Source organism: Cucurbita pepo, chromosome LG12 (assembly GCF_002806865.2).
Source record: "Cucurbita pepo subsp. pepo cultivar mu-cu-16 chromosome LG12, ASM280686v2, whole genome shotgun sequence".
Classification (NCBI taxonomy): domain Eukaryota; kingdom Viridiplantae; phylum Streptophyta; class Magnoliopsida; order Cucurbitales; family Cucurbitaceae; genus Cucurbita; species Cucurbita pepo.
In genome coordinates, this window is record NC_036649.1 from 1,698,399 (window position 1) to 1,722,233 (window position 23,835).

The 23,835-nt window shown below is 35.9% G+C and overlaps 3 protein-coding genes and 1 long non-coding RNA gene across 4 annotated transcripts; 2 read left to right on the forward strand and 2 right to left on the reverse strand.

The window, feature by feature from the left end:
- Window positions 1-227: 227 nt before the first annotated feature.
- On the reverse strand, window positions 228-7,149 carry LOC111806985. The gene is made up of 2 exons (XM_023692542.1): window positions 6,906-7,149; window positions 228-3,616 (listed from the first exon to the last, which is right to left on the reverse strand). The coding sequence occupies exon 2, from the start codon at window positions 3,425-3,427 to the stop codon at window positions 629-631; it is 2,799 nt and encodes a 932-aa protein (XP_023548310.1). The 5' UTR covers window positions 3,428-3,616; window positions 6,906-7,149; the 3' UTR covers window positions 228-628.
- Window positions 7,150-12,971: 5,822 nt separating this feature from the next.
- On the forward strand, window positions 12,972-17,466 carry LOC111806638. The gene is made up of 3 exons (XR_002816849.1): window positions 12,972-13,268; window positions 13,436-13,590; window positions 17,353-17,466. It is a non-coding gene; the product is annotated as an uncharacterized LOC111806638 (long non-coding RNA).
- On the forward strand, window positions 15,842-16,771 carry LOC111806637 (classical arabinogalactan protein 25-like). The gene has a single exon (XM_023692015.1). It carries the CDS (start codon window positions 16,289-16,291, stop codon window positions 16,655-16,657), a length of 369 nt encoding a protein of 122 aa, XP_023547783.1. The 5' UTR covers window positions 15,842-16,288; the 3' UTR covers window positions 16,658-16,771.
- Window positions 17,467-19,125: 1,659 nt separating the features above from the next.
- On the reverse strand, window positions 19,126-22,601 carry LOC111806567 (acyl carrier protein 1, chloroplastic-like). Its single transcript, XM_023691936.1, has 4 exons — window positions 22,373-22,601; window positions 21,832-21,942; window positions 21,086-21,208; window positions 19,126-19,466 (listed from the first exon to the last, which is right to left on the reverse strand). The coding sequence occupies exons 1-4, from the start codon at window positions 22,436-22,438 to the stop codon at window positions 19,326-19,328; spliced, it is 441 nt and encodes a 146-aa protein (XP_023547704.1). The 5' UTR covers window positions 22,439-22,601; the 3' UTR covers window positions 19,126-19,325.
- Window positions 22,602-23,835: the final 1,234 nt, after the last annotated feature.

Sequence of the window (23,835 nt, forward strand, 5' to 3'; positions counted from 1 at the left end):
ATTCAGGTGGGATTCGAAGTTAGGTCATCTGCCAAAAATTTAACGTCCTCCTAACTTATCAAGTAGTTACATAATTAGAATAGTCGAGACGCACACCAACACGTCCAAACAGTAAGACGATCGAATGGAACGACTTCCGATACAAATAACTACTACTAGTAATCATTCTTCTAAGAAATTTACTCACCAACCATTTGGAATTCAAATGAGAAGTAAAAAGTAAATAGTGGAGGTAAAATTTGAAAATTTAAATTTGGTAAGTGAAGAAATTCATCATCTTGTCCTTGGCAAATGAGTCTACATACCAAAATAGGTGGTTGATTCACAATGATAATTGAAATTTTATGCACAAACAAAGTAATTATGAGTGGGAAACTTATCTTTTTACCAAAGCCAGTAAGATCAAGATCCAAGCACACACCTTTGGAAAGTGAAGCATAAAAAGCTTGGTTTTCCAGCGTAGATCCAAACCAGCACAGATTTCTCATCTAAACAAGTTGAGGTTTGCCAAGGTTTTCTCCAAAAAAGGTTCGGTTTTCCGTCCAAAGGCTCGGGTTGGGGCTATTAGATACAGAGGTATACAATGGCATCGCTGCCTACAGTGTCGATATCGTCCTGCCTAATCGAGTCAAGAAAAATAATATATTGGTAAAGCGGCAGGGTCAAGTTCCAAGCAACCTCTCAAGCTACCACCCAGCTCGTCTGTCAACCGAAAAGCAGGTATCTGATGAGAGAATCGTAGAAGCTCGGCTTGAGGAATTGTCATAGTGAGTGTGGAACCATCGTTTTTGGTTTGAGCCTTGAAGATCGAGTTATGGCCATCGACGCGTTTCAAGACCATAACTTCTTTATGTGAATCGTCGTCGTCGATGACTTCTGCTATATCGTATTCACATTTTTCTAAATCTGAAGATCTGATTTCAGGAGTCCAGTTCTTGTATAATGCCCAAACTTCACCAGTTCTAGGGAAGATGGAGAAGCCACTGTTAGGAGCAGAATCAGTTCTAACCAGATGTGAAAAGGGATCGGTGGAAGTGCAGCAGTGCATGGTAGTTCTCCTTTGAGTTCTAAATCTCCCACAAGGAATCAGCATGCCTTTATCGTGCCATTCGATAGTGTCATTTGGCAGGGATGAGGACTCGAGCCACGTCAACTTCACTTCGAACCGTGGTTCACGAGTTATCTTCTTGATCAGACCATAGTACCTCGGCAAGGCATCCTCGTCACTGTACAGTGCCCAGACCTGACCAATGCTGAACTTCTCAGAAGATTTGTCAACGTCGAAGTTGTGAAATTCAGGATCTGGAATCTCATAAGCCTCGCCCGACGAAGCTACAGGTACATTAGCATCATCGCTCTCAGACCGGAGACCTGTCTTAATATCAGCAGCAGCGGCCATCTCTTTTAATTGCACAGGGATCACAATTTCAGGAACATTGGGGGGAAGAGCAGCTGGGTCAAGTTCCAAAGAATCTTCTGGAACATCCTCTCGTTCGTCACCGGTGAGTGGAAACGAAGGAATCCGATGCGAAAATCTGAACAACTCAGCTGCAGGGACTCTAACTGGTTTTCCTCCTTCCTTGACTGTTCGACAAAAGAGACACGAAAAGCCTTTCACCTTAGCTAAGAATGCAACATCGACACCAGCTTCTTCGGTAAATTCCGATAATGTCTCAACAAACTCATACTCGTATCGGCTATTGGAATCACAGTTACTGTTCTCATCCCAGTTCTTGAAGAGAGCCCAAATTTCCCCTTTCCTTGGATAAATCTTGAAACTGTCTTTACGACAGCCTTTGTCCCAGGAAACAACATGAGAAAACATCGAACCACAATCTGTCATGGTTTCAGTTGCTCCGAAAACAAACTCACCACAGGAAATTGGCATTTCTTTATCGACACATTTTCTTCGGCCATCATCGGTTACTTCTGGCTCGAGCCAAGTGATTTGGACCTTGAATCCAGAAGGAAACACTTTCTTGATCCAAGCATAGAATCTAGGCATAGTATCAATATCATCATACATAGCCCAGATCTGCCCGAGAGCAAAACATTCTCGATTCCGCAGTTTATCAAAATCATGGAAATCGGGATCAGAACATGAAAGAAAATTACACTTGGGATCACCAGCTGACTCCGTGCTTCCCTGAGAAACATCCTTATCTGCCGTTTCTTTATGACTCGCCTTCTTACTTCCCTTGTTTCTATTCGATAAATTCCGTTCAGAGCAATGATTTTCTTGCTTATTTACTTCCTTCCGATCAGCATCCAAATCAACAGATCTGTAATGGTTATTGATTTTAGATGCCCCATCTACATATACTTCTTCAACGTCGTCGTCAGAAACGATTGATGATTTTCTTCTCTTTGATTTTTTTGGAGTGATCACAAAGTCATCGTTGTCATCATCACTTACATTCTCATTGTAAGAAACCTTCTGCCTGCTTCGAACCGATCTACGCTGACGTTGCTCTCCCGAGCAACCAACATCCTTTCTGCTATCTTCATCAGTAACAACATTTTCCTCTTGATCGGAGCTGGTTCCCGTATCAAAACTCTCACTAGATTCAGAAGTCTGCTTCCTTTTCTTTTTACCAGTGAATTTTTCTGAAGCAGCAGCCGAGGTGCTGCGTGTCCTCCGACGCTTGTCAGACTGAGAGTTTCCCGGGCGTCCTGTATCAGCCTTGTGATTGAAGGAACTCTGCTGCTGGAAAAATGATGTCTGGTTCAAGTTCGACATGGGTTGAGGGTGAGCCCCTTGTAGTTCCATATCATATGCAACAAAGGGCTTCTTGCAATTCTGACAGCATAGTGATCTATTAACCACTTCTTTATAGTACTGGTACCTCACTGAACAAAATGGACAGACAGTCCAAAACGTCGCGCGATTATGACTGAACCCTGAGTGTCCTTGCTGTTGAGGCGGCTGATGCTGAGGAATGAAGCTCGTAAAGTTGCTTCTGAAATTAGCTTGAACCCCGACATTAAAGGATGGAGCAGCTCTATGTGGAGGTTGATACGGTATAGCTGGTCTGCGTCTCATATCATGCAATCGGCGTTTCTCTTGGTCCAACAGCACTCGTTGAGCTTCACCAACCAACTTGAAAGCAGCTTCCGCACCAATAAATTTGTTTTTATCAGGATGAAGTAGAAGAGCATACTTCCGATATTGCTTCCTAATCGTCGCCTCATTTGCTGTTTGCTCGATCTGAAGGATGGCATACCAATCCATCTCATTCCCTAAAAGCTTCTTCTCTGCCGCACAATGCACATCACAAACCATGAGCATTTGCGAAATATTCTCTGCGTCCGGATTTAGCTGTTGAGCCTTGAGAACAAGCTTACGAGCCCCCGTGAAATCTTTGCTTTCCATCTTCTTCTCAGCAATCTCCCTTGCTTTAATGGCTTCATCTTTGTTGCAATCCATAACTCATACAATGATCAGCCCAGCCTCATTCAATTGACTCAAATATGGAAATGCAGTGTAAATTAACTTTTACATGATAGCACAATGCTTGCATTATTCTCCGCACGAAGTTACCCTGCAACTTTGGAAAAACCACTTGGTACTTCCAAACCATGCCCCGCGCACACAGACCTCAAATCAATTTGGTTGCTACAGTTCGAAACGAGATGAACCAGTTAATAAATTTTAAGCACATGGAAGATCAATTTATTAAGGAACAATGCCTGGTAAGTGGAAAGATGTTCGATTCTTTATAAGCATGCAAATCAAGTTGAGACACAAATCATTCCAAGTATTCGCCAAATATTTTAATGATAAGATAATTATGCATCCTTACACCCAAAAAAAGAAGAAAAAGCTAGAATTTGTCTAATTTAAAAAACTATAGGATCAAAACAGTAGTCTTACAAATAATAATGATGATGATGATGATGAAAAATAATTTCATAGATGATATGAAATTAGAAAAGAGGGGAGGAACGTGAAGCGCCGAACCAAATCAGAATACAAAAGGCTTTTCCAAAAGAAAAGAAGTGCATTTAATCAATAGGCCATTGAAAGGAGACGGAATTTACATGAAGACACAACTACAAAAGAAAAAGAATCTAAGAAACAATCAAGGACGTCTCCTTGTTCAAGATTCTATGGTACGTTTCGAGCACAAGCTCTTCCAAATCTATGTAGGACCGCTCAAATAAATCAAGATGCAAACTATTGCTCCAGCCACAAATCAGACCAATGAGGCCAATACTAAATGGAGTAGCTTGGGGTCGTGCGTTGTGCATAGGCTGATGGCGGATTTCAACAATCAAGTTCAATGACAGCCCCCCTATTTCATCACTCTCTCCAACATTCTCTTTCACCTTGCAATTATCCTTACGCTAGTTTTCAACCCATTCAGGAATCTTCATCCCAACACTTCATTTGAGAGTTCTTGTAGGGGAGGCACCACCATTTCAAATAGTGATACCCCTTACACTATTGTCCTATCTCAATGAAAATAGCCTTTCATTAAAGGTCCCTTATAATGTGATTGAAATTGGCTTATCGGAGCAATTTTTAATAAGAAACCGAGCATTCATTAAGAAAAAAGAAAATGTTACACAAGAACAAACAAAAAAAGAGCCCGAAAACTGCATAAAAGAGACTCCAATCCAAGAGAATAACGTAACTAATGATTACAGAAAACATTAGAAACCAAAGCCCACAAGAAAACCTAATGATATACCAAATCTCCTCCAGAACCTCTCTACCCTTCCAAAATTCTATTATTTGAATCCAAATGTCCCGTAAAACGGCAAATAAGAAAACAAACTTGCCAAAGAATTTTGCCCTTATCCTAGAGGGTGGATGTGGCAGAGCCTTCTCAACATAGCCCTACCATTTTGTTAAAGCCATAGAAACTCTAAAAGACTTCAAAATGAGACTAAATAGATTGAGCAAACTAACAACTCCAAATAATATGGTCAAGATCTTCTGATATTCCTCCACAAATGATGCACAGCTACAACCCTAAAGAGAAGGAAAAGTGCATATACATGCAATCTAAGGTTGATAGGGGTGATGTGGGTGATATGGGTGTCTCAATTTAGCTCTCCAAATCTCTCTCTTCATTGTGACTCTCCAACGTTCGCATTTGATATCTTCGTTGTCTCCTCATTGCTGCCTCTCTTTGTCGTATCTTCAATGTCCTTTTGATACCCCATCCCAATTCATTTAGTGTCTTTGTTTCGTGTCTGGTTTTCCATAATTGTAGCAAGTGGGCAACCCAATCCAACCCTACCCAAACATATAAGTGTTGGGTTGGGTTGGGTGTTAGAATTGAACAACCTGAAACAGGAATATACTAAACTTTCTATCCCATTGGCGTGCCTAGGGAGGTATTTCGACGCCAATTGAGTTCAATCAGGAACTCTTTTTCTTCAAAACTTAGCTAAAATTGTTTCTTTCATTGTTGGTATGAAATTACAAAAGAAATAGGAAAACCCTCACCACTCCATTCCAAAGGAAACACAAAAAGACTATCCATTTGGATAAAAGATAAGAGAAACTGCAGTCGAAAAAGAAAAGGAGGATTTAAACTTTAGACCTTGTAATTTGTGCTCGATTGGTGATGTGAAGAGATGAATACTACTTACTAGAGCTGTGCAAGGATGGATACAAGTCTTTCAAACTTCAAGAGTTCTGATCCTCTCCCAAGCTACCCAACTATTTATTGTCTCGCTCCTTGCACTCTCCCTTTGTCCCATCCTAACCAAATTACCAAATATCATATGCCCAACTCTTAGAAAATTAAAATCCTAAGAGTTTCCTGATTAACAAATGCAGAAGATCTGGCCTTGCTCTCTGGTGATCTTCGCCCATTCCGTGGCACCCGAGCGCTTTAACCATTCAGCCATGGATGCTTAGCGGGGATCCTTGTACTAACAGAATGACAGAAAGAAATGAAGTTCAATATCTTTTTCTCAAGGGTGAGGTTTGGAACCCAGTCGATTTACACCCAGTGGGAGTCAGTGAATAGCATCGATTGATTAAATGCACTCAAAAAACCATTTGACACTTAGCAAGTGGTTATTTGTAATGCCTCAATCTACAGATAGAAAGCCCTATGATGGGGAACTACCACGTTAGGTTTGGAGAGAGATGGGACCGGTTATATTCTCATAAGGGGAGCCGATTCTTGCTTTTTAGAACCCCCCTTCGGTTTCCCTTTTGACTGTTGGATCTTTCAATGCACCATTATATCCTTTCTCGTCCTGGCCAGCGTGAAAGAAAGGGCAGGCACTCTCGTGTTGTTAGGCAACTATCTCATAAAATTAGTTGAGATACGCACACAAAAACAGCTAAATTTAAATATGCTAGTTTGATAGCCATCAAGCGATTTGAAAAATAAAATGCATATTTATAAATAAATGAAAAATAATAAATGCAGATTGCTCGGTAAATATACACATTCACTTCCACAATCCGTCCTACAAAATCCAACCATCACTCCATTAGAGTTCAAAGGGAATGCATGGAACCACCTCACATCTCTACGCCTTGATATGGTGACCAATGCAATAAACAATTTTACGCCTTCATCGCAAAACCCGTCAATAGGTCCAAACTCCATACGGCTACGATTCTCACATTTCACGAGTTCACAAGGAAAATTAGTAGAGAGCTGACGAAACTATCAGCAAAATCAACGTAGTAAAACCCTAACTCAAGCTTAAATTAAGCAAAACTCACATTTAAGAAACAAATGAACTTCAAAAACGCCATTGAATCCATGTTAGTCAAAAGGTAAAATTCCAAACAGAACATAACCACAAAATCAGCAGAAATTTAGAGAAGACGATTAGATGAAGCGATTCAAACAAAACCTCCCAAACATGTTCATAAATAGAAATTTCGAGGAAGAAGAAAAACGAAATGAAACAAAATAGGTGCTTACTGGTGCTTTTTTGTCAGTTGAATAGCAACAAAAACACAGAGCTGAAGGAGCAGAAAACTTTGAGGGCAACGCGGAGTTTGGGCATCGGAAGATGAACAAAGGGATTTTGCAGTGAATGAATGAATTTCTCTGGTGATTTTTGGAAGTGCTCAATGTTATAACGTTTACAGTGAGGGCTTCTTCGCCTGAGAGATTCGATGCAATTTCTACGGTATCGATTGCTTTCATTCGCGATTCTTCTCCTTCTACGCTCGCTGATTAAATGAAAATAAATGATTGTTTTTCAACGTGAAATTACTAAAACATCCCTTATAAGTATGTTAAATTACCTATTTGCCTATAATGGTAGAAAATACTACAATAACACCCTTAAAACTTTCAAAATTTTCAATTACACCCTTAAAACTTTAAAAAATTTCAATTACACCCCTGTACTTCTAACAATATCTGAAAAGTACCTTAAATTTTCAACAAAATTAAAAAAAGTACCATTCAATTTATTTTATTAATACACTCTTTAAAATTTTCAAAAAAAAATTAATTTTTTTAAAAAATACATGTGGATCTATAGTTCAACAGACAATTTGTTTACAATCGAGCAATAAATCAAATTTCTTTCGAGCCGATAAGAAGGTGGAGTCTCGTTATTCGAGTATTGAATTAGTTACTTCAAGGAACTACTCGTCTACTTATATTTTATAAAAAAAATAATGAATTTATGATCACGAGATTGCAATCTCACCTTCCTATTTGGTCGAGTAACAAAATCGTAAGCATGTTGACCCGGCTACAACAGTCATTATCGCTCATGCAAGTCAAAGTACAAGCTCCCATGAGCACGAGTTCGTAACTCGGTAATGATTAAGACTGAATTATATATAGTCTATCGTGTGAAATACCAATTGTATCAATTAATAGTTAAATATCTTATAGTCCAACATTATATAGGATACCTCCATTCACATGTCTCTTCAGGAACGATTTTAATTAAATTTTTTATAATAATTACATAATATGTTGTATAAATAATATAATCAAAATAAAACAAATCAACTTTATCCATATACTCTAGATCATTTAGATTAATGTTTGAACACAATCTGTCTGCATATTAATCATATATTATTTAAATTACACTAATAACTTCGGTTTGTTCATATAATAAATAATATTAATTTGTAAATAAAATAATAAGAATCTTTCCCGATTATGGGAGAACTAAACCAGGGATTTTTCGGGATGAGGATTTAAATGTCTCGCCCCGCCTCACCTCGTGAACATTCTTAGTTTATAACTTTATATGGTTGAGTTTCAATACACGCAAAAAAGTGACACGTTGAACATTTAGGTCGTAGTTTCACTCATTTTCATAATTATTTCCACCCGATAGTCGATAATCTAAGGTTACATGACTCAATACGTCTCGAGAACTGACGATTAGATTTGATTTAGTTATTTAGATTAGATTTGATTTGGTTATTTGAATTAGATTTGATTTGGTCTAACAGATTTAGTCTTAGATTTGATTCGGCAACGCTATATAATAGTCAATTTGATTAGATTTCTCCTCATTCATTCTTCTCATCTTTCCAGTTTTTCCCCTCTATTCCTAACATTATGGTATCATAACTTAATTGGACCTGAGGGAAGAAATATACAAAATTGAGTGTTCGGAGGAAAAACACTGAACAAATGGCAAGTGATTTAGGAAGCTTTGCAACACTATGTGTTCCTAAATTTGATGGAGACTACGAGCATTGGAGTTTGGTCATGGAAAATCTCTTGCGTTTCAAGGAATATTGGAGTGCTATTCAATCTGGTTTCGAGGAACCAAAAGGAAATGAAGCACTAAGAGCAGCTGATATGAACCAAGAGACATCAATCATACAATATACTTCAATGAAGATGTGAAGAAAAGGTTGTCAAAATTATCAAAAAGATGTTTCAATTCATGCTACATTGAAGAAGAATGAAGTTTGATTGTTGTAAATTTTGGGTGGGTTACAATTTAGAGTAATTTAGAGTTATTGTATTTTAAGACATTTTATTTACTTTAGGTTACATTTACATAATGGCTAATTATGGCCATTAAGTATGAATGTTACAACTTTTGGAATGCCTTTAATAGTTTCATTTTGAGGCTATATAAAGCCATGTATGTTGTATTTGTAAGGTAGACTTGGAATATATAAAAAGAAGCATTTGTGCTTTTCTTTAGCCAATGGCTAAGTTTCTTTGCAATTCTATGTAGTTTAGATTGCATGTAGAATCATTCAAGCTCGACATGATCAATCTTGCTTGTGGAGTGATTCGAATCTCAAACAAGTGTTTGAGATATTTGATCAACAAGAGTCATTCAAGCTAGACATGATCGATCTTGCTTGTGGAGTGATTCGAATCTCAATCAAGTGTTCTTGCCTTGAGATATTCGATCAACAAGGTAATCCGAATCTTATTCCCCTTGTAGTTGATTCCTTATCTTATCAGCAGCCCAACAAAAAAAAAAATCGATGAAGCAAGGCTCAAAGATCTCAAAGCAAAGACTTATCTCTTTCAATTCATTGATAAGAGTATTCTAAAAACTATCATTCAAAAGGATACTTCCAAGCAATTGTGGGATTCAATGAAACTAAGTATCAAGGAAATGCTAGAGTGAAGCGAGCCCAGCTACAACGACTTCGCAGAACATTCGAAACTTTAGAGATGAAAGTAGGAGAAGGTGTTTCATTCGAAACTTTAGAGATGAAAGCAGGAGAAGTTTCTGAGTATTTTTCAGAGGAGAGCAGGAGGTGTTTCTGAGTATTTTTCTATCCCCCTACCCAAGGTTATATATGCTAAGTCGATGCTAAGCCGTTGTTATCTCTCTCTTGCTTGCCTATATAACGTCTCTTTCAAAAATCTCTCTCTCTCCTCGTTTTCTAAAACCTTCCTTTAAAATCGAGGCTAGAGGCTCGATCATACGTCGCTTGACCGTAGGCGACGCAAGAATAAATTGGCTGAGCTCACTTGTCGTTGAAAAGTGAGTGTCGCACAATCGCTAGTCCGCTGCCTTCAAAAGTGCGATTGTGTAGAGATGAAAGCAGGAGAAGGTGTCACTTGTCGTTGAAAAGTGAGTGTCGCACAATCGCTAGTCCGCTGCCTTCAAAAGTGCGATTGTGTAGAGATGAAAGCAGGAGAAGGTGTCACTTGTCGTTGAAAAGTGAGTGTCGCACAATCGCTAGTCCGCTGCCTTCAAAAGTGCGATTGTGTAGAGATGAAAGCAGGAGAAGGTGTCACTTGTCGTTGAAAAGTGAGTGTCGCACAATCGCTAGTCCGCTGCCTTCAAAAGTGCGATTGTGTAGAGATGAAAGCAGGAGAAGGTGTCACTTGTCGTTGAAAAGTGAGTGTCGCACAATCGCTAGTCCGCTGCCTTCAAAAGTGCGATTGTGTAGAGATGAAAGCAGGAGAAGGTGTTTCTGAGTATTTTTAAGAGGTGAAAGCAGGAGAAGGTGTTTCTGAGTATTTTTCAGAGGTGAAAGCAGGAGAAGGAGAAGGTGTTTCTGAGTGTTTTTCAGAGGTGAAAGCAGTAGAAGGTGTTTCTGAGTGTTTTTCAGAGGTGAAAGCAGGAGAAGGTGTTTCTGAGTGTTTTTCAGAGGTGAAAGCAAAAGAAGGTGTTTCTGAGTGTTTTTCAAAGGTGAAAGCAGTAGAAGGTGTTTTTGAGTATTTTTCTCCGCAATTCCTCATGTCATTAGCAGTAGACATAACTCACCGATAAATTCAACTTCGTAGTATGCTCAATTGAAGAATCCAAGAACATTGACCAATTAACAGTCTATGAATTACAGGCATCTTTGTTTGTACATGAACAAAAGGTGATTGATAAGAGGAGTGAAGAGCAGGTTGTGCAGGTGGAGAATGTACCAAGGTATGGACAAGGAAGAGGCAGAGGGACATTTCAGAGAGGAAGAGGTTACTCTAGAAGACGAGGAAGAGGTAGATCTTCTGTGAACCAGTCGACCATCAACTGTTTTCGATGTGGAAAGCAAGGACATTACCAATTTGAATGTCCGGGCTTAGAAAAAGAAGCTGAATTTGACGAGGAAGAACTGCTATTGATGGCGTACACAAAGAAAAGTAAAGTTGAAAGAGAAGACATTTAGTTTCTCGATTCCGGGTCCTCAAATCATATGACATGGTACAAAACATGGTTCGTTGAGCTTGACGAAAGTTTCAAACACACTGCTAGGTTGGGAAATAGCTCAAAATTGGCAGTTGAAGGAAGAGGCAGTGTCAGATTTGAAGTTGGAGGTATCACCGTGACAAATGTCTACTACGTCCCCAATCTCACCAACAATTTGTTAAGCATAGGGCAGCTTAGCGCTTGGTGATCTTAATCAAAGAAGGAACCTACAGAATCTATCATCAACAAAGGGGCCTGAACAAAGGGGCCTGATAATGAACATACAAATGATGGCGAATCGCATGTTCTCTGTTCATGCAAAGATGAAGCCATTGGTTGACAAATGTTTGAAAATAGAAGATAAGACTTGGAGGTCTAGAATGTGGCGACAGAGGTAGCAAAAGCAGAGGAGATAAAAGAGAAGAAGGTCACCTGTGACGGCGAAAAGAAGTTAGAAGAAGATGCAGCTAGTTGGATGGAAGAATGAATTCAGAAGCATGTTGAAGAAAGGCTAAACTCTAAAGAGACTAAATTAGAAATACAGAGGTGAATAGAGGAAGGTCGCAAGAAGTTGTTTGATGATGTTGATGTGCAGCTCGAGAAAGAGAAAGAAGCCGCTCTTACTGGTACAAGATAGAAAGAGAAAGAAGCCGCTCTTACTGGTACAAGATAGAAAGAGAAAGAAGCCGCTCTTACTGGTACAAGATAGAAAGGAGAAAGAAGCCGCTCTTACTGATACAAGATAGAAAGGAGAAAGAAGCCGCTCTTACTGGTACAAGATAAAAAGAAGAACAAGCACGGAAAGAGAGAGAAGAGCTAGATAAAACGTTGGAAGAGAATAGGAGAAGGGTAGAAAAAGCTAAGCAACGATTAGCTCTGGAGCTGTAGCGAAAGGAAGAAAAACAATATTGTGAGCTCGAGTTGATTCAGAGACAAAAAGAAGAGGCACGACGATTAGCTCTGGAGCTGTAGCGGAAGGAAGAAAAACAATATCGTGAGCTCGGATTGATTCAAAGACAAAAAGAGGAGGCAGCTCGGAGAACTAAGCTAAATTTAGTCGGATTTAATTATTACATAATAGCTAATTTCATTCTTCAATATAACAGATAAAACTGATAAAACAAACATTCATTTGTTACTGAATAGACCATTAATCAATTTAAAAGATTTATAATTAATTATTCTTCACTAATTTTGTCGTCATTATTACAGCTAATTAAAACAAAACTAAATTCATAATTATTGAAAATTAATGAACTAAAATTTAATGTCAGGTGAGCATCAACAAAAAAATTCGGAAAAAAGTGTAATATATGAAAATTTAGAGACAAAATGAAATATCTAAAAAATTAAGGACTAAAATGAAAAATAAACTAAAAATTTGAAGAGTATAAATATCAGAAAAAACAAAATTTACCATTATTTTGTTTCCAAGGAGGAGCATGTATGGCAAAATTCTTACGAAACCGCCATCGACTTCGTAATTTCAATTTTCGCCTTTTTGTTCCCGCCTACTCTATTGTTCTTCACTTCTTCCTTCTCCGATCCATGGCCAAATTCGAATCACGATTTGTGAAGATTTTATTCTTCCTATTGTATCGTTTCTGTTTCTCTGAATCAAGTTTTGTGAAGCTTTTCATTCATTTTCTTCATTCGCTGTGGTTTATCTGTTCAAATCGTGGTCCTCTGCATTCTGAACCTTGGCAAAGAGAACGGAGGCAATGTTGAGCGAGTATCATATCTTCGTCAATTCCATTGGTGGCGGACAATTTTGGTAACGTTTTTCGAGCTTTATTTTAAGTCAATCCGCAAATTTCTCTGCTGTACTCTGCTAATTGTGCAGTCAATGGCGGAACTAGTTTTAATATTCTAAACTGTGCTTTTGTAGACTATATATAATGGAAGGATCAGATGATCGAATAATTAGGGATTAAGTGCGTTGATGTTTAGCGGATGAACAAAATTCTGCACGAAGCAAATTAATAGGTCTCACTTTTCGGTAACGTTTCACTTTTTTGCTCCGAGGAGTTTGTACTTAAAATCCGGAAAAGTAATCACCATTAGAGACTGCTGAATTTGTTTCATCTCTGACTTGTTGAACTTTTGATTGTGCATTGTATACAAGCTGGAATTTGAATGTTTGAGGTTTCTGCGGGAACAGTTGCGCTTCATGAACTGGCTGTCTGATCCTCCACTAATCGCAGGTCAGGTTATTGATCCCTTATATAACCGGATTGAGCTAAATTTTTGTATGTTTCTAATGTTCTCAGTTTTGCATTTTATGTTGCGCTGTCATATAAAAGCTCATGCTCGATTGAAACAGCTTGCAACTATTCATTTTCATCAACTCTGGCTTCCTAATCCTTACCAGGTTATGTTGGATAACTCCGAGTTTTGCTTTCCGCTATTGTTCCTCTGCTCAACCGGAGAGGAAAGCTCTCGTCAAATATGATCAGGTTTGGTCCTGCTGGGGTACTTTAATGGAGGGGACCTTATGAGCTATAGGAATCGAGCATGCGGTGTCAGGTACTCTTACAGCTTTTCTCCGTTTCCCGACAAAAATCTTTTGATATTTCTGTTAAGAAGAAAAATGTGCTACCGAATTATCTGCTCGATTCAACTATCAATCTGTTAGAAGTCTGCGATGGATATCCATAATGAAATAATCAAACAAAACTTATTTGAGAAGAAACAATTTCAATTATATTGTAAACTCTTTAGAAAACTACAAACTTAGGTTCACACTTTTCTAAAGAGTTTTCAATGCAATTGAATTTGTGTTGTCTTTTCTCCTCCATACATTTGCTTCAAACACACCAGATAATTCTATATGACTTCCATGGAACAACCTAGATCTTTCAATGAATCTCATCCTTTGAATCCATACATTAAAGTCCAACGGCCTTAGAATGTATAAACAGTATTTGACATTAGCGAAATAACAGATGGAATGTTTAAAGTGAAACTAAAAAGTGTATGCACAATTCACATTGGGTGGTTTTGCTAGAGTCCAATCAAGAGGCAACATACATTAGGTTTAATCTCGACTCCCTCTGGTCGTGATACTGTCAAATAGAGAGAAGTCTTCCAACTAAATGCCTATACGAAGAAGCATCACTAAGAACAACACCTTCAAAAGAACTTTACTGAATTTTAGGATCCCATGAGGGGGCTTACAGCCCAAAAATATCATAAATCAGAATCAAATAGGTGAAGTGTCTAATAACGTTTTGAAAGATACATACCTCCATGAGATCAAATCCCAGTAAAGTTTCAAACTACCAAGATCCTCAAGCTTGATCTGCTCATTTGAAGCTTCCATTGTTTTGGGCCACTCTCACCAGATCCATTAATTGAAATATCAATGGCATTTACTGACAAAAAGTTTTTAGAAAAGGATCAACACTTAGTGACGAAGGAATGTTGCGCTTATAAATTGTTTAAAACCAGGAACAGAAACAGCACAAAAGAAAAAGGAAATTTTTAGAACCAATAGCCAGTTTTCTTTTAAACCACAGATGGATTTGTGAACGTTAGAAACCAAGGGATGCCCCTCATGACTCCATATAGGAAAACCTAAGGCTAGATCCACATAATCTCCTCAACCGATCAATAGTGAGGAAGACATTATTTGCTTCAAGTTTTTTAAAAGGCCAATTATAAATAGATGCGATCACAAAGAATTTTTACAATGGCAAGCTCTGCCGCGGGAGAGAAGTCCTAAAGAAACCCTAACCTTCTTGTTGAGTATATTTTAACGAGCATTACTATATTTTCCCCATATTTCCATCTTATTTGTACTCGATCTTATCAATGCATCTGACTGCAACCAACAGAATGCTTAACTTGGTTGAAACTTAGTTCGGTGAGAAGGAAGGAAAAATTGAGCAACCAAAAACCTTGGGAGAGGTATAATTTTTTTTCTCACTATTGAAAGGAAAGGAGATCTATAATCTACTTATGGGTCATAAAGTAGATGAAAAGGAGTTTATTTTGTTAGTAGAGGTTGTCGTATTCATTAAGCGATTGAACCACCGTCTATAGCTTGATTGACAGGCGTGGCGTTCTTCCATGTTTGATTATGTGCAGATTTTTTCTCTGCTTACAACTAGGAAGATAACCTTGTACTTACGGAATGGAAAACCACAATGAGTATATGTTGGTCGCTCTCTTTTCTGCCCCTTAATAGAGCCTTGAAATGACTGTTCCTACGTGTGTTAAGATTTTACAGAAAAGGTCATGGAATCACTACCGTTAAGAGATAAGTTCACATTCCCTTGGTGTTGCTCTTAAGAAACAAGAACAAAAACATATTAATGGTACAGATTAGATCCATTAACAAAATCTGAGCTCTAACTTGTTGAAAGAGTCAATTTAGTCCATGAGGAAAGACAAAGCGTTCCATCCACTCAAAACACTTGCCACTAGATCCCATTCCTAAGTTAGTCTGATTGAGTTCGAAAAAATTAAAACCTTGAACATCCCATCCCTATGTTGGAGATTTTGCTCGGTGCTCTCTGAAATACAATTGCAAGCCAATTTCTTTTTGGCATTTCAAATGTATCATCACATCCCCTAACATTTTTTCAGGTCCAATTTGGCAAAGCTTTTGTGCATCTCTGCTTGATCTTTCAACTAAAATTGGTTTAATTGTTTTCTTCCTCACTGTCTGCTGATTCTGCTGATTCTGCTGATTCTGCACAAGTTTGAGAAGTGGGATTAATCATTGAAATTCGAGTGATTAGAATCAAGAGGGCGTAGTAGTTGGAGTGACTAGTGAAATTCATAGTTTGGTAAAGTTATGATCAATTGGACTGGACTTTTAGGATCTCAATTATCGTAAATTAAGGAGAACCAATGTCACGGGTTAAAGAGGAATCGTCAGCTACCAAACAAGCCGCAGCAAAAAAGTCCAATCTTTTGTCCCATCCCCAAACATTACAACCTGTTACCCTCCACAACATCCACTTACCATCATCCACGTGGAATTTGTCCTACCTGGCTTCTCCATTCTCCCATTTCAAAGGTCCCACGTCATCATTTAAAACAAAGTCCCTAAAACCATAATCCCCGGCAGCTTGGTAAAGGCAATGGTTATTTACTTATTTATTGTAAATAACACAATAAAATAATAATACCTCCCTTCGATGTTCACAAATATATTAGACTACACACCCTCCAGTGAGAGTGAGAGAGAGAGTTGAGTGATTTCATCATCATTAGAATGGCCTCCTTTTGGTATTGTGCAGCAGTCATTATGGCATTCATGGCCTCACCTTTGCTTGCTTTACCATCTCTACCCAATCCAAAACTCAGCTCCTCTTTTCAAGAACTCTCCCCTGATATTGCTCCATTATTGCCTTCTTCAGGCGGTAGCATTCCTTCTGCATCTGGTTCGATTCCCACCATTCCTTCCAACCCCAGCCCTCCAAATCCAGACGAGTTCGAGGCTCCTGGCCCTGATTCCTCTGCCCTTTCCCCATTTGGGCTACCAGGTTCCTTCGCAGCCCCTAAACCCCTGCCTCCCTATTCAAATTCCCTTCTTCTTCTCACTGCCCTATCACTTCATGCCTTCTATCTGCACTTACATTGACTCCGAAACTGCAAAAGTTCCACTTCTACTTGTACTTGATTCATTACATCCCGGATGTTTCCTTTTTGTTAATTTCATTTTTCTGAGTACATGGAAAATAGTACTTTTAGTTGATCTTCTTTCAGTTGAACCATCACTGGTGAAATTCAGATCATTTGTACTTTTTTTTNATTTGGCTGTTGGTTTCCTGCTTAATATGAATTATAGTTTTCTGTATATATCCTATTTGATCTTTTATTATAGGCATCGAGATATTTGTTTTCCATTACGGCTTACCATAGATATCAAACTTGCCCTTTTATTATAGGCATATATCTTGTATCCATTTATTGCTCTTTCCATATCCTTGTAATTTATTTGATTATATATACTTTCACACCATTTAGGTGTGACGGTTTTAACAAATATTCTCACGGACATCTTTTGAAATTTGGGTATAAATGCTATAGTTTTAGATATCGAACCCTTTTGTGTGATTTAAGCCTGCATTAGGTGCAAGGTTGGATAGAGTTAGAAATTTTCATTATAATTGACAAACTATGAGTCATTTTTTTCTCTTTGTAGTCCTTTTATCTGAGCCCTAAGATTTTTGTTACTGAGTGAAGAGAGTAATTTTGGTGGCACATGGGGGGTGCAAATGGGCAAACATGAAATCTGATTCCTTGTGCATGTGATGCACACTGACTGTGAATTAGGTGTGTTGGTTGAAATTTGGAGTCGCACGTTATACCAATCAGTATGTTTTCTCAATGGTGCTGTTTAGGTAACCCTTCCTTGTCTCCTTTCCCTTGTCATTATCATGTCTTCTTTTCTTCCCTATTTATTCGTTTCATTTTTATATAATCCTTTATATATATATATATATATATATATATATATATATATATGTGACAACTTGTAGAAAGCATTTAGCCATTAGGGTTGAGTTTAGGTTAGGTGGGTGAAAAACAACACTGAGTATTTGAAACGTCCCTTTTATATATATATATGTTTTATTTATGACAACTTGCAAGAAGGCATTTGGCTGTTGGGCTTCAGGTTAGGTGAGTAAAAATGTGAAATTTTCTAATTATAAGATAATAGTTCTAGTTATTATTCGACACGGTACTATAATATATTATTTTATTTTATGGGGTTCATATAGTTTTTAAATATTCGTTTTATGGTAAACAATGATTTTTTTTTCTTCATATTATCGTAATCCTAAAAAAAATTATAAGAAAACAACACTGAGTATTTAAAATGTCCCTCATCATTTTTGCATCTAGCTATTCATTCTATTTTAATATTTTCTGTTAAATGTATGTGTGTATATATATATAGTTTTGTTTATGGCAACTTGCAAGAAGGCATTTAGCTGTTGCAAGAAGTCAAGGTAAGCTTCCCTCCCTCCTGCCCGCTCACTGGCAACGTATCTTTGTTCTAAGATAGTAGTTCTAATGAATATTAGGTGGCAGTAAATTGAATGAAGTGGTTATTGATGGTTAATTTGAATTAAAAAAAAAATTGGCGGTTACAACTAATTTAGTTCCTTAACTATTTTTATTTATTAAAATTTCTTCTAGTATACTTTTTTTTTTTTTTTTTTTTTTTTTTTTTTTTTTTTTTTTTTTTTTTTTTTTTTTTTTTGTGTCTAATTGGTTAAAAAAAATTGATTATGTTTATTGTCTATCAATTGGTTTGAGTGTCTAATAATTTTTGGACTTGATATTATTTTAAAAAAAATAATATCAATAATCTATTAAATAAAAAATTAAATAGTTGAAATTCTATTAAATAGGACTTAAAGTGAACCAATTTGTGGCTTATTTTTTATTCCCTTCCATTTTTTTTCAGTTTGATTTGTTCAGGTTCGGCTTTTATTTTATTTTTTTCTGTCTGTAGGGGTTATATTCTTTTAGAAATTTGCAGAATTTTAAACCCAACATTATCAAATGATTTCAAAAGGCAAATTATAGTTGAAATTCTATTAAATAGGACTTAAAGTGAACCAATTTGTGGCTTATTTTTTATTCCCTTCCATTTTTTTTCAGTTTGATTTGTTCAGGTTCGGCTTTTATTTTATTTTTTTCTGTCTGTAGGGGTTATATTCTTTTAGAAATTTGCAGAATTTTAAACCCAACATTATCAAATGATTTCAAAAGGCAAATTATTCCAAAGTGAAGTTTTTCTCGCAAGGCAAATTATTCCAAAGTGAAGTTTTTCTCGCAATGTAATTGTTTGTATTAAACTGTATTACAAAAGGTTTCACTTCAAAATTAATTACATATTATGACTCATATTTTCGATATTTTTGTATGTAAGAAAGATTCTGAACCTACTCCTCAAGATAGTGCTTTTTCATATTTACCATTCTTGTGTTAAATATTTATTTAGTTTGATCAAGAATTTTGTCTAAAAAATTATCAAGCCTTGTAGATCTTGATCCAATGAGACATAAGAAAACAATTAGAGAAGCAATGGTAGCAGCAAGAAATAAATGGAGGATTCCCAGAAACTCAATAATCAAGGAAAATATAAATAAGGACGAAGTGGAAGTGAGGCCACGCAGAAAACGTTTCTAAGAAGTTCGAAAAGGAAAAGAACGTGGATAGAAAGAAAGAAAGAGAAGCTACCAAAATCCAGAGAGAGAGAGATCTAAAATACGGGCGGAACTACGAAATTAGATTTAGGCTGCGGGCTTCGGTCCGTCCTTTGAAATAATAGTCTCGATCATATCGGCGGCCTCTTGGACGGTGGTGATGGTTTGGGCGCTCTCTTCTTCCACGTTGATCTTAAATGCCTCTTCCAGTCCCATCACTATCTCAACCTACACATCCATTCAATAACTTATTTAAATTCATTTTCACTCCCCTTTACTTTTTTTTTTTAAATAAAAAATAATAAATAACACTTCATCAAGCACAAAATAAATAAATAAAAATAAGATCCGACCCGGCGAACCCAAAGGGAGAGGCTGGGTGAAAAATGCCGAAAAAAATAGACTAAATGAATTAACTTTTCTAATTATCACGAAAGCTCATGTTTATATAATACTATCAAAGAATAAAGCATGCCAATTTGTGCTTAACTCAATGGATAAATGACCAATTTTCTAGAACATTTTATTTTAACCTTCTATACTAAATATAAAAAGTTAAAATAAAATTGAAAACCTTTTAAAATGGTTATCATGCCAAACAAATTTTCTTTCTTTTAACGTCTTCTACAACCGGCCCCATTGAAACAAGGCGACAGAAACTAACCCTTTTTTATTTATATTTTTTTGTTACTATTTCATGTTTATTAAAAACCAAAAATGGTTGGTAGCTACATAAGAAATGGAAAAGCGAACCATGTTTGACAATAATTTCTTATCAAACAATACTTACTTTTCAAATATTAACGTTATACTCATATTTATAATATGTTTAACAATAAGAAGTTATGGAGAGAATTTCAAAAAGTAAAGAGGAATTCTAGACAGATATGATTAGAGAAAGAAAAAAAAGTGTACAGAGAGAATAAGTAAATTGGGGAGACATATTTTTGAGGGAATATATGCTAAAGAGAGAAAGATTGGGTGTCTAAAAATAAAATTTTGGAAAAATTAAAGAAATTTATTATTAAAAACTTGTTTTCCGGTTTTAAAATCATTTTTCCTTTTTAGAAAATGGAATGAATTCAATCGATCCTATTTTTTATTTTTGAAACGATAAACATGAATCGAAATCAAATGACAACACAACCGAAGAAAATAGAAAATAACTAAGACCTTTAAAAAAATGACCTAGTTTTCTCATAATAGTAATAAAAGGATGTTAACCAAATTCTAGAAACAAAAACATATTTTTGCCATTTATTTTTCAAATTTTCAAAATTTTGATAATGTTTTACAAACAAAGAAACTCATGGGTGAAAGTTCATTCGATCCTATTTTTGACAAATGAAACATATTTTTGCAATTTATTTTTAAAATTTTCAAAACTATGATAATGTTTTGCAAACAAAGAAACTCAGAAGTGAAAGTTCAATCGATCCTATTTTTGACAAATGATAAACGCCAAATGGAATGAAATGGCACCCAAACAAAGAAAATAGAAAATAACTGAGACCAACCTATATTTGATAACTATTTAGTTATTTATTTTGAAAAAAAAAAAGGTTCGTTTTATAAACAACAATCACCCCTTGTAAAGTAAGATTTAAATTTTTAGTCAAATTCTAAAAACAGAAAAATTTTACTTGTTTTTAATTTTTAAAACTTGGCAATGTTTCCAAAGATAACAAAACAAAGAAACTCAGGGTTGAAAGCATTGTTTATATTCTTAATTCTTAAAAACAAAAAAATAAATGATCATCAAAGGAGGTAGATACTTCTGCAGTGAAAATGAGATACCATTTTACAGTATATTGCACAAGTATAATACGTTGAAGAACATTTGTTACCGTATCGAGAGAATCAGCTCCGAGCTCAGAAAATTTTGATTCTCCATTGACCACAGAATCCTCATCTAGAGCAAGCTGTTTCTTGACGATTTTAACCACCTTGTCCATGGTCTCTGGTTTAGCCTGTCCAAGAGTTTCATAAGTTCTGTAACATTATCGTATGGATGCAAGAAAAAAAGAGATCTATAACATTTAGGAGTACAATGACATAGTCGAGTGTTCGTTTTGTTATTCTGTTAGTTGTCAAGATGTATTCAGTAGTCTAAAGTCTTAAAAATAGACTGAGTTGTAATGTTTCTGATCAATGAGAATACAATTGTGAAAGATTATCAGAGTCAACGAAAATGTGATGAGGAAATTCTAAAACAGACAACAGCAGCTATCTGTATGCCGATTTGTTCTAGCAGTTTTCATCTATCTATATCGAACTTTTTGATGTGTATGGAAGTCTTATCCGCTAGTCTCACACAATCATAATCTGCAGAAACAGAAAACTACAAAAAGAAAAGGAGAGAATCACATATAATAAACAGCCACATGTCATATCATAAAAGAGGACTGGGATCTAGTATATGACCTGCTGTTGAATTGAGTTCAGTTATTACTAGCCTATTTGTTGCAATAATTTCAGAGAGAATAATATGAGCAAACAAGAATAGTTTTGAAACAGTATGTACTATATACAGAAAGAACTTAAAAGGATAACGACGCTGACGATTAAATAAATACATCAGAAGAGCACTTACCGCACAGCAAACCTGAAGGCTTCCCTGCCTGAAGTTCCTTCGCAAGGGAAAAATGGCCTTGCCTAAAGGCGCCGAAACTAATTTCAAACCTGAGATCCTGCCGTTAGACACCTGCTCGAAAAATGCAGCAGAAGCATTAAAAATAAGATAACACGTTAAATATGAAAATTAGTTAACTTCTCGATCTTAAAAGAAAGATTCTACAATCAAATCCGACGCCAAAACTCAAGGACGCGAAATAACTTAATCAGATCTATCATCGTGCACCGAATGTAGTCTAGTCAAATCTTCAAGAATAAAAATCTCGTGCAATCTCAACAAGAATCTCAGTAGCCAAAACAGTAATCTGTAACTTTAATCGCATGGAATAAACACATACGTTTCGAGAAAACATATCAGATCCTGAAAACACTCAGCAGAAGTAAAGCACGCAATCAATAGATTCATGGAACCAAATTAACAAAGTTCCGAGCAAAAGTAACTTGAATTTACAACTAAGAGTCCTAAAAGCGAACTAAAAAGCGGAGGAAAAACGATTTACCTGACTGTGCTTGAAAGAAGCGGAGATAGACGGCATGGAAACCGAAGATCCAGCGATGGAGAACATTTTCGTTATGGAGGGAGTTTACAGAGAGATCTGAGATTTGAAAGAAAATGCGATGAAAGGGAAAGAGAGAGAGATGGAATCTACAGCAAGAGAGCACGAAGACTGTGAGAAACCTCAAATTGCAAACAAAACGCTTTTATAGATGTTTGTTTGGTAGCGTAGTTCAGGTTTTGGACTTAATTTATATCGAATTGTGTTTGGACACGCTCATTTGTTATTCCAGTTCCACACAGCTACTGCTCCTTCTTCACTTGATTTCTGTTTGGTTACACGTATAGTGGGACGTCGGACGAGAATTGGGGAAAAGCATGTTTGGTAACATGTGCACTATCCAATTTTGTTTTTGAAAGAAAAAAAAAATTAAAAAATTATACCTTAAACCTCATTTCAAATAATTTTTATTATAAAAAAATGTTAAATATATTAATAAATTAAATATATTTATTAAAAAAAAATTACAACATAGTCTTCACTTAAAAAAAATATTTATTTATTGAATATGTCAAGAAATATATAGTGAGACGGGGTTTGCACGGGACAAAAAAATCTCGATCCTTGACCAATTTAGCTAAAGACGAGAAAGCACTCTCGATCCCTTTTCCATTCTCCGCCCCATTAAGGTAAAACCTCCCGATCCTGACTCACAGATTAAACGGACATTTACTTAAACCTTAAACTTTAATTTTGCTGGTATCAATTTAAGCTCTAGGCTTCTAGCACTTACGTTTTTCCGACCCTATGCAAGGGGTGTAATTAATAGATGTTTCCCGTCAACTGTTCTCTAACTACCACTTCACTCTATTTGAGAGATTTGATTTGATTTCATTGGATCTCACCGACCCCGGTGAAGGGAAAGGAAAGGAAGGGTGATTCAACATCAACGAGAGGGCTCGCAACTGATCGATTACTTCCATTCATAATCTTCTTTATTTTCATTTTATAATAAGAATAAATTATTAATTTCTATATCTAAATTTGTTCATTATTTTTTTTATATAAAAATAATGTTAAATAAACATGGTTATTTAATTTTTTTTTCATATATCTTAACAAATTTTCATAAAAATTGTATCTACAATTTCATTTTTAAATAAATTTTTTTATTGTATATATTAATTTTATTTTGTGTATAATAAAATCCTAAATTTTTTATATTAATGCCAAATTTACAAATTTATGAGTTTTTAATTTTTTTTAAAAAAATAAAGGGTATTTTGTAATTTCATATAAAATGTATATATACTTTTTAAAATTTATAAGAATATTATTAAAAATTTGAGAGTTTAGAAATATTTTTATTAATTTATATTTAAAAAATAAAAAGTTGAAAGGGCAAAGTCGTAATTTAACGATAAATAAATTGATACTTTATTTATTTATTTATTGTTATTTGAATA

Bases quoted from the DNA above. Each gene is read 5' to 3' on its own strand.
- LOC111806985 (XM_023692542.1), bottom strand. From the start codon at position 3,427: ATGGATTGCAACAAAGATGAAGCCATTAAAGCAAGGGAGATTGCTGAG.
- LOC111806637 (XM_023692015.1), top strand. From the start codon at position 16,289: ATGGCCTCCTTTTGGTATTGTGCAGCAGTCATTATGGCATTCATGGCC.
- LOC111806567 (XM_023691936.1), bottom strand. From the start codon at position 22,438: ATGTTCTCCATCGCTGGATCTTCGGTTTCCATGCCGTCTATCTCCGCT. The intron at 21,209-21,831 runs GTAAGTGCTCTT...ACTCTTGGACAG, and splicing joins GCCTTCAGGTTTGCTGTGCG to GCTAAACCAGAGACCATGGA. The intron at 19,467-21,085 runs GTAACAAATGTT...ATGGATGTGTAG, and splicing joins GAGCTGATTCTCTCGATACG to GTTGAGATAGTGATGGGACT.